General features: G+C 44.4%; 2 protein-coding genes and 1 non-coding gene across 4 annotated transcripts in view; 1 reads left to right on the top strand and 2 right to left on the bottom strand.

Annotated features, from left to right (window-relative positions):
* Window positions 1-2,086: 2,086 nt before the first annotated feature.
* Window positions 2,087-5,403, bottom strand: LOC114871970 (cilia- and flagella-associated protein 53-like). The gene is made up of 2 exons (XM_029178632.2): window positions 5,136-5,403; window positions 2,087-3,523 (listed from the first exon to the last, which is right to left on the bottom strand). Exons 1-2 carry the CDS (start codon window positions 5,401-5,403, stop codon window positions 2,181-2,183), a joined length of 1,611 nt encoding a protein of 536 aa, XP_029034465.2. The 3' UTR covers window positions 2,087-2,180.
* A 1,179-nt stretch (window positions 5,404-6,582) lies between these two features.
* The window catches only part of LOC114871968 (lysine-specific histone demethylase 1A), a 90,450-nt gene continuing 78,586 nt past the window's right edge, over window positions 6,583-18,446 (bottom strand). For both annotated transcript variants that reach the window (XM_029178628.2, XM_029178630.2), the window contains exons 11-14: window positions 11,898-12,190; window positions 10,719-10,931; window positions 10,380-10,578; window positions 6,583-9,695 (exon numbers count right to left, since the gene is read on the bottom strand). In XM_029178628.2, coding sequence (XP_029034461.1) covers window positions 9,511-9,695; window positions 10,380-10,578; window positions 10,719-10,931; window positions 11,898-12,190 — 890 coding nt within the window. In that variant the 3' untranslated portion in view covers window positions 6,583-9,510. The remainder of the gene's footprint in view (window positions 9,696-10,379; window positions 10,579-10,718; window positions 10,932-11,897; window positions 12,191-18,446) is intronic.
* Window positions 6,938-7,088, top strand: LOC114871990. Its single transcript, XR_003788684.1, has one exon. It is a non-coding gene; the product is annotated as a U1 spliceosomal RNA (small nuclear RNA).

Raw genomic sequence — 18,446 nt, forward strand, 5'->3', positions numbered from 1 at the left:
CGCACGTTGATGGTAATATCAAAGACAATATCCCATCTCTCAGTCAGTGTCTCGAGCTCAGCCTTACTATATTACCGCAATAGGAGGAATACCAAGGGGAGGTTGATCCTCAACTCTAAATATGACGGCTTCGCCACCAAAATCGGCAGTGGGTCGGTCAGGACTGCTGGCGTCAGGAGTGGGGGCTCCGGACGCCTTTGTACGCGGCCCGATAAGCCGATACCGGGTGCGACCCCCGGTGTCGGCCATACTGTAGGTAGCAGGGGGAGATCTCAATTTGGACCTCCCTCGAGATGGGCACCTGTGTGCCAAGCGTGGAGGGCTCTGGAGTAATATACATAAGGTACCAGAGCCCTGCTTTAGCGCCAGTGTCGGTCGCCGTGGGGTTTTAGTCAGTAAGAATCTGACACTCCCCCGCTGTCCTCCCCCCAGGGGACGGTGGGGGGTCTTATGCAAGATTTCCCCACGTTAAAAAAAAAAAAAAAAAATATTTACAGATTCGTTTACAGATACTAAAACTCCGACCCCGAATCAGCGCCCCCTGGCGGTGAGAAAAGGAACTAAACCATGCTGAACTTTTGGCCCTCTAGCGGCAAAAATTTGAACTAAAATGTCAACCTCGAATCAGCGCCCTCTGGTGGCGAAAAAAGGAACTAAACTTTGCTGAAATTTTGGCCCTCTAGCGGCAAAAATTTGAACTAAAATGTCGACCTCGAATCAGCGCCCTCTGGTGGCGAAAAAAGGAACTAAACTTTGTCCAAATTTTGGCCCTCTAGCGGCAAAAATGTGAACTAAAATGTCGACCTCGAATCAGCGCCATCTGGTGGCGAAAAAAGGAACTAAACTTTGTCCAAATTTTGGCCCTCTAGCGGCAAAAATGTGAACTAAAATGTCGACCTCGAATCAGCGCCCTCTGGTGGCGAAAAAAGGAACTAAACTTTGTCCAAATTTTGGCCCTCTAGCGGCAAAAATGTGAACTAAAATGTCGACCTCGAATCAGCGCCCTCTGGCGGTAAAAAATACAACTAAATTTTGAATGATTTCTTACTCAAAAACAGCTTACAGCGGTACAAGGGATGCAGGAATGTAGGGATGTAAGGGATGCAGGGATATAAGGGAATCAGAGATATAAGGGATGCAGGGATGTAGGGATGTAAGGGATGCAGGGGTGTAAGGGATGCAGGGATGTAAGGGATGCAGGGATGTAAGGGATGTAGGGATGTAAGGAACACAAGGAATGCTGGGATATAAGAAGGGTTGGGATGTAAGTGATGCAGGAATACAAAGGATACGAAGATACGTGCTTTGGGGGTAGTCCCTGCGATGTCCAGGGAATGAATGAAAAAAATAAAGACTGCAAAGGGAGACCGTAGTACATAAAGAGTAGTATAAACAATAACTGGGAAGGGTGGTCCCAAAATATGTGCAGCCGTGGAAAGGTGAGTAAAGGTAAGTAAAGGTAAGTAGCCAAAAAATTTGAGCTTCTCGTGAGGCATTAAATAAATAGCTCAGAAATACAATTGGGTAAATTAAATACTAACGCTGTTGCTTTTTTAAAATAATTTATTTACCAAGGTATATAAAATGAATACAACTTTGTCAAACAATTAGAATAATAATTGTTTTGTCTTGTGCTGCTTTTGACTGATTTCTAAAAAAAAAGGAGAATCAAAGAATGTGAAAATTGGGTCTTTTCAAATGTCAGTCTGTGGTGCGGCAAAAGAGGGACTGGTAAAACAGGTACGATTATCATACCTGCTATGCTCTCTGCATGTAGACCTAATGTCATCTAGGGGTGTCTGAGACCCCTAAATCATGAACCGTCGAAAACAAAGGCATTTCCAGTCTTTTGCATCAGTAATCACTGATATATGTATCGCAGAAAATATAAAATCGATAAATAAAACAGAGTTCTAACTTAGCGACAATGGAGGCTCGTTCAAAGCTTCTCGCAGTATAAAACAGATGGTACAGGTAGTCCGAAGTATAGATCCTCGGACGGTGATCATGTATCTTTGCGGCGCGGGAAAAACAAGATTGAAGTTTCGAAAAAGAATAAGTTTTATGCAAATAGACGATCTTACATTCTGCATTTTTAAAATCAACGAAAATTAATCAAATTATCTTTGCAATTAATTTCGTTTAGGATTGGGGTACACAAAATACATACAAACGTGAAGTTACTCTTCAGGTAGAGGAGGAGGGCAATAACAATGTCCCTCTTTCTCCGCAGCATAACGAGCCGCGCATTGTTTCAACAAAATCTTGAACGGATGTGGCGTAATATTCTCAGAAGCATTCAATAATTCCTCCGTAAGCATCTCATATTCCTCTTGCTGTTTCAACTCTTCAAGTCGCATTCTCTCAATCTCCTCCGCCCTTTCCCTACGTCGTGCCTCGCCAATTTGAGTCCACTGATCCTCAAGCTCTTTGGCATAACGCAACATCTTGTTCTTTGTTTCCTCTTTAGCATGAGCAGCCAATTTCGCGTTCAATTCGATCTCCTTTTCCAACGCTTCCTTTTCTAATCGCCGCTCTTCCATTTCTTGCTTTTCCCTCTGACATTTTATCTCCAATTGTTCGTCGAGACTTCGAATCATCTCCTGAAGACTTTTCTGCTTGGCCTCTTTGGATTTTTTCTTCGCAAGGTCGCGTTTAGCCGCAGCATCCCTCGTCCACTGTTCCACTATTCGGTCCAGTTCGATGTTCCTCCTAGCCTCCTCTTTCCTCAGCTCCTCCAGGTACTGCAAATAAGACAGCAGCTCCTTGCGAAGGGCCGCGCTCGACTCTTTAATCTTGCTCCTTTCTTTAGCCAGTTCCTCTTCGGCTAAAGTCTGTCGCAACCGGTCTATTTCCGCTTCCTGGCGAGCTCGTTCGGCCAGTTGCCTCTTCGCGATCAAGATTTGATCCTGCAGCTCTTTCTTCAGCTTCTCCCTCTTCTGACGTTTCTCCTCCTGCTTCTTCGCATCTTCTTCTTGTAATTTCTTCAACATCTGCTCTATGTACTCTCCGTCTTCCTTTGTTACCTCTTTCCTCTGCTCTTCGAGGGCTAGTTTACCAGCTATTTGCTTCGCCAGGGTGGTTACATTCGCCTGTTCGATCAGACAACGATTCTTCACCTCCTCGATCTCTCTTTCCTTCTTCATCTCGACTTCCTTCAGCATCAGCTCGTGCCACAGGCTGTCCAGCTCCTTCTCGGCGCGTTTCTTCGCCTCGTTGTCCGCCATCTGTGACAGGTTAACCATCTTCGCATCGATCGAAGACTTCTTCAGCATCTTCTTTCGAAATTCCGGACACTGGGCCAGGTACTGCTGCATCCTCTTCGCGGCAACTACTGCCAGACGCTGTTCCTCCTGCTGCTTCCTCAACTGCTCGATTCTCGCTCGCATCTCGTCCATCCTTGCATCGTCTCCGTGTTGCGCTTGATTCACTACCTCGCGGGTCAAACTCATCTGCTCCCGTAGCAGCAGCTCCCGTAGTCTTTCTCGACGCTCGTCCACTTCATCCTGGTATTCTGTTAAACCTAAAGAATAATTAGACGATCAAGATCGCAGCTAAGAGGAGTTGATGTCGCCCCACGGGGTGTTTTACGGTTCAGGGAGGAAGGATAATGTTCTCGTAACAATCTTACCCTTAATTGAACGCTTCGGTGCTCGTCGTCACGCTTATTAACGGGGAAAGATGAAGATGAGGTGATATTAAGAGTACCAGTTGTGAGGAAACTATAAAGATCCGATTGCCAGTGATTTCTCGCGTAAGAAATTTTTTATTCATAGCAAAGTATTCGAAAAAGTTATGAATTATTCTTTTGGAAAAGGAGATCTTTCAATTTGCTATTTTCAAATGCAACTTTCACTTACTTTGGGGACTTCGAGCACCCTTGCACGCGGCCCGAGGAGTGCGATCCTCCGTGTCGGTCACAGGGTAGACAGCAGGGAGAGGTCTCAGTTTGGACCTGAAGTGATAATCGAGAATTTAATGAAGTAATCCGCACTCCTCGGCGGTCGTGATAAGACTGTGGAGCTCTCACCTCGCACTAGGTTGATAGCGGTGCCCAATCAACCGTGACGAAATATATTAACAAGGGGAACTACCCAAGTGTTACACTCACTTATTAATGAAACTTTGCCAGCTTGTAGAGCACGTCGAGCTGAACACGCCTATACCCCCTTTTGGGGGCAGACGGCTAATTGTTTCAAAGATATTAACAATTACAGTTAGTTACTCCTTACATTCTGAAGTATGACAAACTTACACATACAACTTGCAATCTAGAGATTCACGGTTCAAATCCTTGATTCCCAACATTTTTTTTTTTTTTAATGATAATTTGTATCTTTTTGAATAACTATTACATAAAAATTATCATAAAAGAAAAAAAAAAATGTTTGGGAACCAAGGATTTGAACCGTGGATTTTAACCACGGTGCGGATCCATGACTCGCAATCTAAAGGTCCTCGGTTCAAATCCTTGGTTCCCAAAAATTTTTATTTTTTTTTATGATAATTTGAATGTAATAGTTATTCAAAAAGAGATAAATTATCTCTAGATTGCGAGTTGTATGTGTGAGTCTGTCATACTTTTCAATGTAAGTAGTACCTAACTTTAATTATTAATATCTTTGAAACAATTAGCCGGCTGCCCACAAAACGTGGTATAGGCGTGTTCAGCTCGACGTGCTCTACAAGCTGGCAAAGTTTCATTAATAAGTGAGTGTAACACTTGGGTAGTTCTCTGTATAAGTAAAAGAAATTATTTCCATCAATGAATTGCTTAGAAACGAAATTCAATAAAGTACATATTAACTCAGCTACTTTTTTTAAAAGTTGCATTATTTACCAAGGCGTACGGGGTGAATACAAGTTTATCAAATAATTATTTTAATAATTTTTGGGTCTTGTACTAATTTTGACTAATCTCTAAAATAATAGAATCAAAGGGAATCAAAATTGTGTCTCTTTGGTTGTGAGTGCGAGGTGTAGTAAAAGGGGGACCAGTAAAACAGGTGCAAAACTCACCTCGGGGTGCCTGAGACCCCAAAATCGTAACTTTTAGAGCATAAAGATATGACTAGTTTTTATTTCTATCTGCAGTCACTGCTTACGTATAGTTTTCTATAATTCTTCGTTAATACCTTGTTGAACTCGTTGCCAGACTTTCTTCCTGCGGATCTTCCTATTAGTTTCTTTCTCGAAGTCCAGAATCTTCATCAACTGCTCGTGCTCCCTCTGCTTCTCCTTCTCGAAATGCTCGAAGCTTTTTGGAACTGGCACGACAATGCAATCCGAACGTTCGTCAATTCTGTAGCCAAAGGGTGCGTTTATAGAGCCGATCACCACTTTGGGATACTTTCTTTGCTTCAGGGGGCCGCATTGCACCTCGTTCAACGGAAAGAAACTCATGTTTCTTTGATTAAAGGATTCGAAAGATCGAAATTCGACCAGAGAGGTTCGCTTTCCTGCACTTCGACAGCTCGAATGAGTGTTTACGGTTACTATGACGATCTTCGGACTTATCGAATTAATATTTCAGCCGGATGAGGGAAGGCGAAGTTAAGGGTGATTCGCAACGATGGCTTAGTTAGGCTGGGTTCACTCGAGAGTTGGTCAATGCTTTGGAACGTGACTGGAACACGCGAAATGTGTTTCAAACTGGAGAATAGGTGTTGAAAGGACCATCTCTGGCATTGCAGTTACATCGTTCGAGTGTATTGATAGATTTTCAATGAATCTGAACACTTTTCAAAGATGTCAAACTAAATTAAGCACCTTGGAGATATGAAAATTATTCAAAAATGACATTACGTCCTTTCTATTGAAAAGGTCAATGTCTATACTCAGATCCTACAGACCTAAATCTTGATGATTTTTCAGCCCAGAATCGCAACAAGGAATCGCGATTCGTCTTTGGAGAAAATTTTAAAATTCACTCGCGAACAAGGGTGCCGTTTGCAGAGGGGAAAAGTAATTATCCATGGAAATCGTCGGATCAGAAGCAAGAGCAACGCAGGGTTAGAGGGGGATGCGAGGATGGGGTTGGAAGCGAACTCCACGGCAAAGTGCTAACATTGCACGCCGTCAGAACTTCGAGACTTCGACGGTGGCTCGTCTTTCGAGTTCATCGAGTTTACGAGACTCCGCGTAGTTCGATTACACGCCCCCGGGCATGGCTGTAACGCAATATCTATATCGAAGTAATCAAGCTCACAATATCCCCGATTTAGGCAGGAAATTTCGCAGTACTAGCATCGAGTCGAGAATTACGGTACGGCTCGGTTCTGTGCTGAAACAACGCGTCGCCGTTGTGCGAAACACGTCGGAATAGGGATCGTTTGCCTTATCCTCGTGTACATGTCGATGACTATGAATTATTGAAGCCGATGTAGAACGGTTGAGTAAATATCAAAACGGACAGAAATTGTACCGTCGATGTACCAGGCTTCTGACGGAGGATTGAAATTAGTACTAATAGCAGTTTGCGCTTTCATTTTACCCTACAAAAGCTGTGCAAGATAATTTGATGGTGGAAATTGCCGAATAATTTTCAATTCAGAAGGATTAAGAGAGATATTAAGATTGAAATTGAATTGACAATGTGTTTTATTGTAACATCTTCTTTCTACATCAACTCGAACGCATAGACGTCTGTTCAGGATAATAAAAATTCAATTTTTCATCAACCACATATAATTCGAACCTCGGAATTCAGCTAAACATTCCCTCGGAAAGATCGATCGCACGGTCGATAGGATCTAAGCGTGAAATTTTCTCAGCCACCCTGTTAGTCGATCAAACGATAAATCGTCGATTCCGTCAGTCGACTATCGCGACAGCTTGTCGTAAATTCCGATGGATGGAGTTTCGTTTTCTCCGCTTTTCTCGCAGGTGAAAACGCGACCGATAGGACTAATCACGAGGCCGGAAGGCCGGTCGCGCCATACTAACCTGGCGTAGGGGATACCATGATCAACGAGGTGGTTCCCCCAGGCGAAAGGCCTCGCGCTGAAGCCTGTAAGTACTCCTAATGTGAGTATTTGTGCGTTTAATTTTTGGTAGTGTGGGGTTCTTGCGGGAACGCAGACCTCACGCGTAAATCGTCTAATGAAAGATCATCCATCACTTTTGCGATCGTTCGTACAAACGAGAAACCGTAAATGTTGCTGTTTTCAGAGGCTTAACACGTTCCTTTTACCGCCATGATCGAAAGAATTTCCTCGATGAATCGAGTCGACTCCGCGTACTTTCCATCGACGAATTACCGATGACGATGACGTCTTCTTTAAACCCCGGAGCCTTCTACGAATAGAATCCTCGTCGTCAGCTACATATGGCGCGATCTTCGAGAAGAACGCGGGTAGAAATAGACGGTCTTTCCGGTGAGAAAGCCAGTAGAGGACTTTTTGTCCCGGACTCGTCGCATTTGGACAAAGAAACCGGCGACGAGTGGCGGTAGAACGTGTCGTCCAACTCACCTAGTTCTGCCTAGTCGCCCAGGAGATCCTCTCTTGAGACATTGACAGTTCTTATTGTGCAGCTTAACGTACGCCCCAAGTGTTCCTCGGACAACGAGGAAAACCGGCTCGAGGGTGAGCAAGAAGCTGGGACTCGAGAGATTCGAGACGCACAATACGCGTCACACTCGATCACCGGGGATCTTCGCTCGAAAATTGGGTCGAAACGGTTGAACGAAGCTTGAACAATCGTCGAGGATGATGTGGAAGAAGGCTGATGACGAATAAGTCTCGAGATAGCGGAGCTACTGTTCGTAGCGAGTCGGATACGCTTGATCGACGATGCAATAAGACGATGAACCAGGTGGCTGACCGCATCATTATTTAACAATTCTTTGTCTTTAATTGCCACGCGTATCTGGATGCTTACAATTCATCGTTGTTGTACCATTCGAACGCTTGGATCGCACGATTCGCGACCGACTTTCTTATACGCTTTCGTTCGCTTCCGCTTGACGTCGAGCTAACTGCGCTTGTACACCTGATGCGATTCGTTTCGACGCTGATTTCACTCGCAGCGGTTTGAATTCCGCTTGAATTTCAGGGACGCTCGCTGACGAAGGTAGTCGAGAACGAAATGGTCCTTGAACGAAGTCATCTCATCGTGGCGTATGTTTTAATTATTCAGAATCCTTCAATAAAATTGCTAATAACTTAGCAACAAAAATTGCCTCCAACAATTTCATTAATGTCAGCAAACGATTAGCCACTTCAGAGATGCGTTCGTTCATGGTCTCGCGATAATTTACAAACAGTCGATACTCCATTTCATAAAAATACCTGTCATCATTTAGAAACAAGAGCACAACTTTCTTGAACGATGCTGGATGACGATAATGATGAATGAAATTTGCGGAAGCATGATTCTGGATCATAAAGTCTGGACAGAGACGCTCGAGAAGCATACAGAGGTGTTGAAGCATAAGGTAAAATACACTAAGATTACAATGAAATGATCCTACGATATGATACAGGCTAAATGTTTCGCAGGTATGGATGAAGGTTGAACGTAGCAAAGGCACGACTCTCTTATCATGAACCGATATACCTAATCGTGCTACGATCCTCGAGTTTCAATAGATTCCTTTGACATCGATCCGTCAAACGTGGAAATCGAGGATCATAGTATGATCTATGAATCTAATTCTGCCACGATCCTCAAGGTTTAACGAGTTCAGATTTCGCTAAATACTTTTTCAAGCTCAAGTGGAAATAAATATTGAGCTTCGAGGAAGTTATAGACGGAATCTTAAAGCCAAGGATCGCAACAGTGGATGAATTCTTAGGATTTAATGAAAGAAAAAAAATAAAATAAATTTAACGATCTTATGAAATTACTAAGTTAATGATCATGGCAATAAATGACGTATGTATCTAATGATTATCAAATCTCAATGGCATCACTCTTCAAATACACTGTCTTTATGGACGAATCATGAAAGATGGGACGATTAATCTTAACCATCGCCCAGATATAATTATTTCTTTCTTTGTATAAGTTCTATCACTTCTCCTTAATGATATCTAAGAAAAAAGAACGAATGCAATAAAAGCTAAATGTTATTTTTTGATCACTTTTCTGCATCTTTCAAATATACCGTTAATAAAAGTTTCCTTAGAGATTAGGAGTCACGACAGAATCATAGAAGCGTAGTTTTAAAATACTTATCAATTACGGGTCCACGTGGACCCCAGGCGTCCATGAGGTTGCCGAATCCTTCGGTATTACTATTTACAACTGAAATACAGAAAGGAAAAGGGATGAAGGATCGTAGCAGAAGATTGTGTTCGTCACCGGTGGTCAGATTCTCCTAGCTAAATCGCGCTTCTGATGCTCGTATACGCGTCGGAGCATAGAAGTAAACTTAACGAGACGTTAAATCGAACGAGATACGAGAAACGCGGAGGAAATGTCCTGGCGGGTCTCGTTTCTTCGTGGTACGAGCGAGAATGAGACGAAGCGTTATCGATCGAACGCCGCGTTTTCCATGGTGGAACGCTAAGGTGTGGAGCTGGGACCGGTGGTTGCGGAAGGCATGCTCGTCGACGCTGGACCGGAAGTAGGCATCGTCGGTGGCGCGTACGGGCTTCCACAAAGCTGGTCCGCGATTCGTCCACCCTCTCGAAGGCCGCTCAGGAAAGCACCGTGCACGGTCGCTGGATAATTTCTTATGGTGTGCTCGCCTGAAAGCACAGAAATTGTTTCGCGGTTGCGTTACACACTCACCACCAAGACCAGCGGAATGGACAAGGTTTCGACCGTGTATTTTCGCAAAAAAAACGCTACTAACTTTGCAGCGTAGGTTAAATAAAATGAATACTCTTTTATTAAACGTTGCGCACAGTTCGCTTGAAACAGATCCGAAATGGAAATCCAATATTTAATAACTTCTTCATAAAATATTCTATCTGTGTAGAATTTAGCGAATTTTATTAATCCTCCGATGGCGAAATGGAATCTTTACTAATTCAACATTTGATGCAGAGTTTAAATTCGTTTTCGAAATTTTATACTACTTCTTTAGATATGTTTGCGGTATTTTTAAATTCGAAACAGATATATAATATTTACTACTAGTTTCAGGCTCTTCTAAAAAATTGCCTCGAAAAGTTATAACCGACATAATTCCGCGCCGTTGCTAAAATTACTCCATAAACTCATTACGAAACTATTTAAATCCTCAGTGAAAAGAGCCAGAGAAATGAACAAACGCGAGAGGTTGCTCGGAAAGACACGAGTTGAAGCGTGTTCATAAAAGTTGCACGCTCGTTCTCGGTCGACAGAAGGTGGTTGACTCTGGTACCGCAAAAAGAATGAGAAGAAACGAGAGGAGGTAGTAGCTGGAAATATCGTGGCAAAATATTTACCTGCGAAGAAGACCCTCGGTTGGGGCGGCGGAGCACCAGGGGAGGCTGGGGGTGCGACAGGAGCGGCGAGGAGATCGTAATCGCTACCGGAACTACCGACAGCGACGAAACTGTACGAGCCTCGTGCCCATGGATCCGCTCTCCATCTTGTCACCACGCTTTCGCGAGGCTGAGGGACCACTTGGTTGCCGAAAATACCCTGAAAAATCACACGAGTCAGCTGCTAAAAACTTGAAACAGGATCTGTTTAAAATTATTTTAAATATAATAATTTTAAAAATAATTTTCCGCGTCAAAGATCGAAAATTATTCAAGGTAAAAACGTTTGATTAGATTTACCTTTAAGACGGCGATGCAACGACCAACGATCACGTCGTCGCTAACGTTCTCCATCACGCAAGCAGCTTCGCCGGCAACCAAGGCCAAGAGGACGGGAGCCTTGTAGAGGTTCCAGAAGAGGAAAAGCTCACCACGAGACGCGGTCGTGCTTCCCACGTGGCCGAACAGATTAGCGGTCGGGTCCCAGAAGATTCGTTCGAAGCACAGCACCACCTGACGTGACGGATTTACCGGCGTTACTTCCTTCCATCTCGAGCTCTCGTCGTAAAGATCGAGTAACGAGCTTTTCGATGCGTCGCGTCGGAGATTTGTTATATATGAAATTTTAACGCGTAGGATGGATTTCAAATTGCTAACGAAGTATTGAGAATTTTTCAAACACCTGTTTCCTCTTCAAATTTGAGAACCGAATAATTTCGCTTCTATACGATAAATTTCACGACTCGGCAATTGCTAGGATAGGATGTAAATTTCTGTAAATTAGCTCCTTTCAGAGCATGAAATCTAGGAAGCTTGAATGCTCGTGGATTTGTTTGGAAAAATATCGCACTCCCGTCCGTTACAGTAAATCCTCCGGTTTAAGAATTACTCACGTAGACTGTTTCGTCGCGTAAATCTCGCGCAACGATGAGCATCGTTTCCTTAATACTCGTGGATACGAGAGGAAATTATAGACTCCTTAAAAACGTACAGAAAATTGAATGAACAATTTATCTTGAAGCTACTATATTTAACTCCAAGTCGCAAAAAACTCGAATGCAGTCTCCTAAACAATCTTAAATTCGAAAGATGCGCCCACGGGTTCGTGGTCCCTTTCAACAGGTCCGATTCCCTCAAATTACCGGAAATTTATTCGAAACGATCGGCTATCGTCCGAAATATCCTGACAGACGTGTCTCGTTTCCCGTTTCGCGACGAGCCTTCAATTTCACGCGTGCAGCGAAGAGGGTCACCGGTCGTAAAGCTCGACTCGGGCGGCCGTAAAAGGAACGCGTGTCCCGGCGTAAGAAGCGACACGAGCCACGTCAACGAGGCTCGGGACGAAAGAGGCCGCCGGATCACAATATATCTCATTCCAGTCCGGTCGACAAGTTCGATTGTCGTTTTCGTCGGGCGCATAAATCAGCAGGTCCTGCTAGCCAGCCCGGCGAAGGCCGAGGCCCGTGCGCGGTCCCTTACCTTATTTAAATTGCCAAAGCCAAGCCTCTGTATAGCCTGGGACTTCCAATCCGGAAGCGGCGGGTTGAAGGCGACCGCGGACGGCGGGGCGGAAGCCTTCAGGACACCGAGAGGCAACGTGACCAGCACAGCGTCCGCTTTGTACACCGTGTGATTCGTATGGGGGCTGCGCGATGGTGCGGCCCATACCTCCACCCCGTTCACCCCGTATCGCACCGCTCTAGCCGCCGTGTTCAACCGGATGTCCAGGCCCTCGGATAGAGCAACAGGTACACAAGAGTAGCCATTGCGAACTGAAACAGAAAGATAAAAGCTGAATCAGTGATGGTACTTGTAAACAGATAAGAATGGACCTTGATGAAATTTCAAGTAATTTCATTTCTAATTAATGATTTGCGATCAAACCGAAAGCAGGATCATCCGAAAGTAAACGCGAAACGATAAAAGATATCCAAGTATTTCTTCTGAACGAATGAATGGTGAATTTGGCGCGAAGGTGGGTCCAAGCCGGATCGAAATTCTGCGAGACCGATGTCACAGGATGCGATAAAGGCTCCATTACCGTTTAATTGGATATTTCGCATTAGCGAGACCAAATCGGGACACCTGACGCGGCCCTAAATTCTCGTAAGCACACTCGAACCCCATAACATCGGCTGCGCATGTACTAATAATGATACACAGGCGTCTCCACTTAGGGGGGTTAATTATGTTGATGGCCGGCAGCGTGCTAACAAGCGCTCTATCTCTCTCCCTCCCGGCCCGTGCCCTATCGGTGGATGCCATTTCAAAGATTTAAATTTACGCAACCGCCTGAAGGGTCGTACGACCCGGTAATTTGAATTATCACCGACGATAATTCGATTACGAGTCGCGTACCATCGAATGCCTTCTTTAATGGAAGTATATGAAATGTTTCCACAAAAGGGAACGTTCTAATTAATCACGCTTCGATGAATTCAATTCAAATGAATGAATCGACCAAATACCACGTAACACGTTTTACACTCGGTTACAAAGGAAGATTGGTAATTAGAAAATTTCAATTTTTGGAATCTTTATTAAATTTCTCATCGTTCACGTGATTCGCGATTCTAAAGTAAGACGCTACACCAGACAAACCGTGTTTTCGTAAAGAAGAAGCTCGGTTTCCAAGCGGTCCGACCTGTTCCTACTAGAAATTTATCGTCGCGTCGAAACGACAACCGCCTCCTCTTCGTTTACGTTAATTCGAGCGATTTAAATTCGACGTCAAGGCGGTTTCTCCAAGCTGTTTTTCGGCAATTGATCGAGGTAGACGAAAGCGGAGTCGATCGAACGGGGAAAAGGACAGGTCGCGAGACGCGGCTCGATCCATGCACGATTATTTGCGACGATACGCCCGTACCGCTTGGATTCGTTATTACTTTAATTGGAATCCATTTGACCGGCGGCTACGTCGGTTTCACCATTCGACTCGCTCGTGTCTGGCGTCGATTACAGAAACCCTTTCTAATAAGCGAGGGAATATTCAACAGCCAGTCAAGGGAACGATCCGCTGCTACCAAAATTATGGTAAGTCGATCCTGCTTCTCCCTTCGAATACTCTCTTCCCTCGTACGCTCGACAATTTCTCTCTTTCTCTTTCGGGAATGGGAAATTAATTCCTCGCAATGAGGAGGCGGTCGGTCTCGAATCGATGGAAATTGTTCGCGGGAGAATATCAACTGATCCGGTTTCAGTTCTTCTTAGTTATCCTTCGTTCTTCTTTGTTAACTACATTCCTATTTTTTTTATTATCGTATTACCATTCGTATTTTAACTTGCTGTTAACTTTGACTAGTTTCTATTTTCACTACCGAATCATAAAACATACTGTGTCTGGTAAATATTTTTCATATTTATCTATTTTAAATCAAACAACGCGCGCTTGCATAAACGTTCACGATCCATTTATCAAATTCATCGATTTAAAAGTTAAAACAACAGGGGTGTCTTTTACATTTGTTTAAAAATTGTTTAGCTACAAGTTACCGCTACCCGTTTCAGGATTTTCATCATGCTCTCGAAAGCAAACATCGAAACATAGGAAAAGCTGTATTATTGTTTCGTCGCTGCAACCAGAAAATGTCAGGTTGAATGTTTGCTTTCAAAGGCGACCCAGCGTGAAACAGCGCGCTGTTGTCTACCGTCAGAGAATCAGACTTAAAATCTGGAAAACGAAAAACACCAGAACACTCTATTCAACCCGTTTTTCCCTTGTTGTTCCTATGATTCGCGTCTCGAACGAGCCGGCTGAATTTTTCAGTGCGTTGCTCAACCACCACTCTGGCGGAATAAAAAATTCGCCAGATACATTTCCGTACCAAACGTTACGCTGCCGATATCAATCGCATTTCCTGCGGTAATGCGTTGTCGATGATTTAACGAGAAATCAAAATGAAAAGATTTGCCGCGTTGTTATCGTGAAGGAACGAAGAAATTATTAACAACGCCATCTCGAAAGATAACAAAGTTTTCCGCTAAGCGAGGTAAAAGGAAAGCGCGTTAGAGATTCGTGGTGGCTAATGGAAAACGCAAAAAAGAGGAAGCGTGCTGCGGCGTGGCGGTAAACGGCTCGGCTCGGTTTCGTCGCGGAAGGCGCGGGCCACCGCGCGCGTTAACCGGAACCTCCTGGCGACGAGGGCAAATATTTAAAGAAGAATTTATCAGCGTGCCAGTGGCACGGAGCGTATAGAACGATCCCGGGAACGTCGTCTGTGCAGGTCTGCTTTTCTCGTTCTATCTCGACCGGTATCGGGTACACTCACGGTGCTCGAGCGAGCTCGGTTGCTCGCTCGAACTACCCTCTCGCGTCTTGTCTTCCGTTTGATCTTTGCTCGCAGTATTTTTTGACGGCGGGTCGAACAATTTGTATGCCGCGCTGCTTTTCAATTTACATTTAAATTGGTTGCTTATGGCGTTCTGTCGTCTCGACAGGAGTCGAAGTGCAGCCGGGAGCGCAACGCGCCGCGCCACGCCGAGCCGGGCCGAACAGAGCCACGCGGGTTAACGTGCACCAGCACGTGCGACAGACGAGGAAGAAGACGAACGGAGACCGTGTTCAGTCCAACCGGAGAAGAGAAACGTACGTACAACGACGTCCTTCTGCTCGAACAATCAAACAACGAAATGGTCCCCAGAGAGAGAGAGAGAGAGAGGAAGCGAATAATTCAACTCGAATTCTGCAGCGAGTTCAACGCATCTCTATCGTCTAGCGTTTTTCAAACGACTAAGTAAACTGCCGAGCGAATACGCGAGAAATCGAAAGGGTACGTTTCTTCGCGGTTAGAAAACGAGTTGCGTATAAGGGTTGTTGGAGAAAACGTCACCAGACTACCGATTCAGAATTTGCACGCCGACTCGAAACGGAACGTGCAACGAGTTCGAGCAAGCTTGTAAGCAGATTTGCGAAAACTCTCGGTAAATGCAGAAGGGTTGCAGATGTTTCTCTATTAGCGATGGAAATGCGAGGAAAATATTTGGAGAAAAATTCTGGGCAATTGGAGTTTGTAAATTAAAGACGAGATCAATAGATTAATTAAAAATTCTTTAAAAAATTTCAATTTGTTCGTGAAAGAGCGAAGGAGTATAATACTATGATCCTTATCAAGAATTTACATCGATACTTTCATCGAGAAAAATCAAATTATCCTCGCAATGAGAGACGTATCTAACTTCACCATAAATCCCATGAAATTTTATTACCTGTCATCGGAAGTAATAATAACGTTCACGTGATCGGTAAGATACCTCAACAAGCACACCATTTAGAAGTGACTGAATGAATGATGACGCCCTGCCTAATCTCGCATCGAGATCGTTGAGGCGATCAAAGACGATTAAGGGAATATGCTAATTTAATTACGGTTATCGAGAATATGCTAATAAACAGCTTCGTCTACAAACCTAGAAGACTATTCATTTAAATTGTACACGAGAAACTTGTGTCTTAAGGGAATAGACACGGGTAAGACAGCGGGGCGACGTTACTGCCATAATGAGACCAGAAAATGGGTTTACGGAAATTCAATTTTTCTCCTTATATGAAAAGATATTGGGCTAGGGGTGGGTTCGTTTGAAAGAGGGAGGTTCAATGCAGTGCGCTCTGATCATGATTCACTGAAATTATGTTCATATTTAGAAATATGAGTGTCTAGAGAAAATAGAGATCTAATTAGTAAGTATTTTTAAATCATTAAAAAAGAGTTCTGATTGAAACCATTACCACAGCGAACTAGGAGGAACTTTACCTATAAATTAAGATGCATTTAATCTTAATTCATCATACGCCGTGTATATCCCCTTAAGAAATCGTCTTTACAGGAACGTGTGTAACCGTATCAGTGGCCCGGAAATACAGAGGGACGATTTTCCTGTTCAACCATCCGTTGCGTCAACATTCCACGAGTTCTCGAGAGCACACGCGAGGGAGAAGCGGAGTCTCATTTACCTCTCGCCAGGTAAACATTGATTTTCGGAAATCAGCAGGACCTAACTCCGTACGGGCCTTCCAGGTGAACTTCAACCTTTGCGGTCCCGCTCGTCGTCGTCTTCGTTGAAAAGCGAACTCCCGATGGAGAACGTGAGCAAATATTTAATAAATAAATAGCCTAGACGTTGGCCTACCGTCTGGATAGGTGCTGCCCGAAAGAAGCTCGATTGATTGAACCTTGATTCCCGGTGACGATCAATGTCTACGCGTCGCCGACATCAGGCTGAATATTCGCGCGTTTGTCCGCGTGGAAAATCGAAAATCAACAACCGACCGTCTTATTTCCCTGAGAAAGCGAGCGAGATTAAGCGACGCAACGCGTTACGCGCTCGATGTCGAGAATTAACGATTACAGCCGGAAACGTCGGGTAAACTTCCGACACGGTTGCGCAACGAGTCTGCTTAAAAGATTAATAGGATGAAAGTTCGAACGAACGGCCATGCTCTGTTGGTGCTATTAATCATAGCTGTCGTCCACCTGGGCTGATTCGTTGGACCACGTCGCATTAACATTCCGAATCGCGCGTTTACTGGAAGACGATGGAATTCCTTTGGACAAACGAGCGTTAAACGGGAAGAAGTGTCGTTCGGATGGTTTAAGACAGGAATGCTTTAAGAAACACGGATAGTTTACAAGATAAATCTGCACGTCTTGGTAATGGACAGAAGAGTATTTGAGCACTTTGTGATTTCTAGAAGCAGGATCTATAAAAGGGATGCTAATACTTTTGAATACTAAGCGAGTAGATGTATCGCGAAGACAAAAGAGAAATAGAAGCATTATTTGGTCGTCCCGGTTGAAAATGAATACGAAGGAGGGGGATGGGCCACGAAAAACAAGCGTTATCTCTCGTCATTTCGGCGTTCTCGTTTTCTACCCCGTTATCTGCGCTTGTTCCGGTCGCTTCGGTGAATTTAGCATCGGCAACGTTCCGTATAATTTGTTCAGATTGCGATAGAAGTTAATTGGAGGTTGGCACGGAATTTATGATGCTAGCCCGACGAGAGGAGACCCTTCTCCACCATTGGAATGCGAGATTCCTAGATCGCGCTAGTAAGTAACCTTCCGTGGAGATCGATATCGAACGGCGATTTATAACAATTGTCACACATTCTGTGCAAATGAGCTCTTACCGATGCGCTAGTGGCTAACCGACCAAAGAAATTCTCCTTAAGAACGTTAAAGGAGCTCCACGCAAAAGATATCGCTCCAATTTCGCCGAGTACACGCATCCGACTATGTAAACGAGTATACGATAGACCATTTCAGAACGACCTGTTCTATAGCCGTAATTAGCGTTAATAATTACGAATACCGCGGCTCGTTTAGCGCGTCGGCCAAGCAGGGCAACACGGCGACATCTTTGAGAGAGCGCCAGAACTTTTCTTAGGGAGTCGGTAAAACAGAAGGGATCGATGGATCCAGTAATGGCGCGAAGTTTATGAAAGGAGAAAATTTTTTAACAGAGAATTACTGTATAGATAGAGTAATTAATGTATTAATGAACTTTGCACAATTATAACGCAATGACGGTCGGTGCTGCCGTCGTCGAAGCGTTAACACAGAGAAAATTGAAATGGACACGGATGAATGGAAGGCATTCCAACCCATCGAAGCGGTTTCTGGCGTGCTTGCACCGTTCCAGATTTTCCAGCAACCATAACGCACCGACGCGACGCGGCATGGAGATTGGCAGCGATGCGCGGAATGCGCGGGGCTGGCCGCAAGCGATGGAAGCGGATGGTTCATCAGCGGATCGCTCGACGGCGGCAACTTTAGTTTAGGGCTCGTGTCAGAGGCGAGTAATAATTAAAGCAGCGAACGAGTGTTCGAGCCGCGCGTACGCTTTAGCCATTCAATTACTCGCGGAACCGTAGAGAATTAGGTGGTCGGTCACTCGCTAAGTGGATTACGCGTAAGCATGCGGCCAAAGCGCATAAAAGCGAGAGAGTAGCCGGTTCGCCGGCACAGGAAGGAAGGAAGAAAGGCGTATACCGGTGAAAAAGACGAAGAAAGGGGGCCGCATTGCGATGGG

The sequence above is a fragment of the Osmia bicornis genome, chromosome 6, assembly GCF_907164935.1.
Source record: "Osmia bicornis bicornis chromosome 6, iOsmBic2.1, whole genome shotgun sequence".
Lineage (NCBI taxonomy): Eukaryota > Metazoa > Arthropoda > Insecta > Hymenoptera > Megachilidae > Osmia > Osmia bicornis.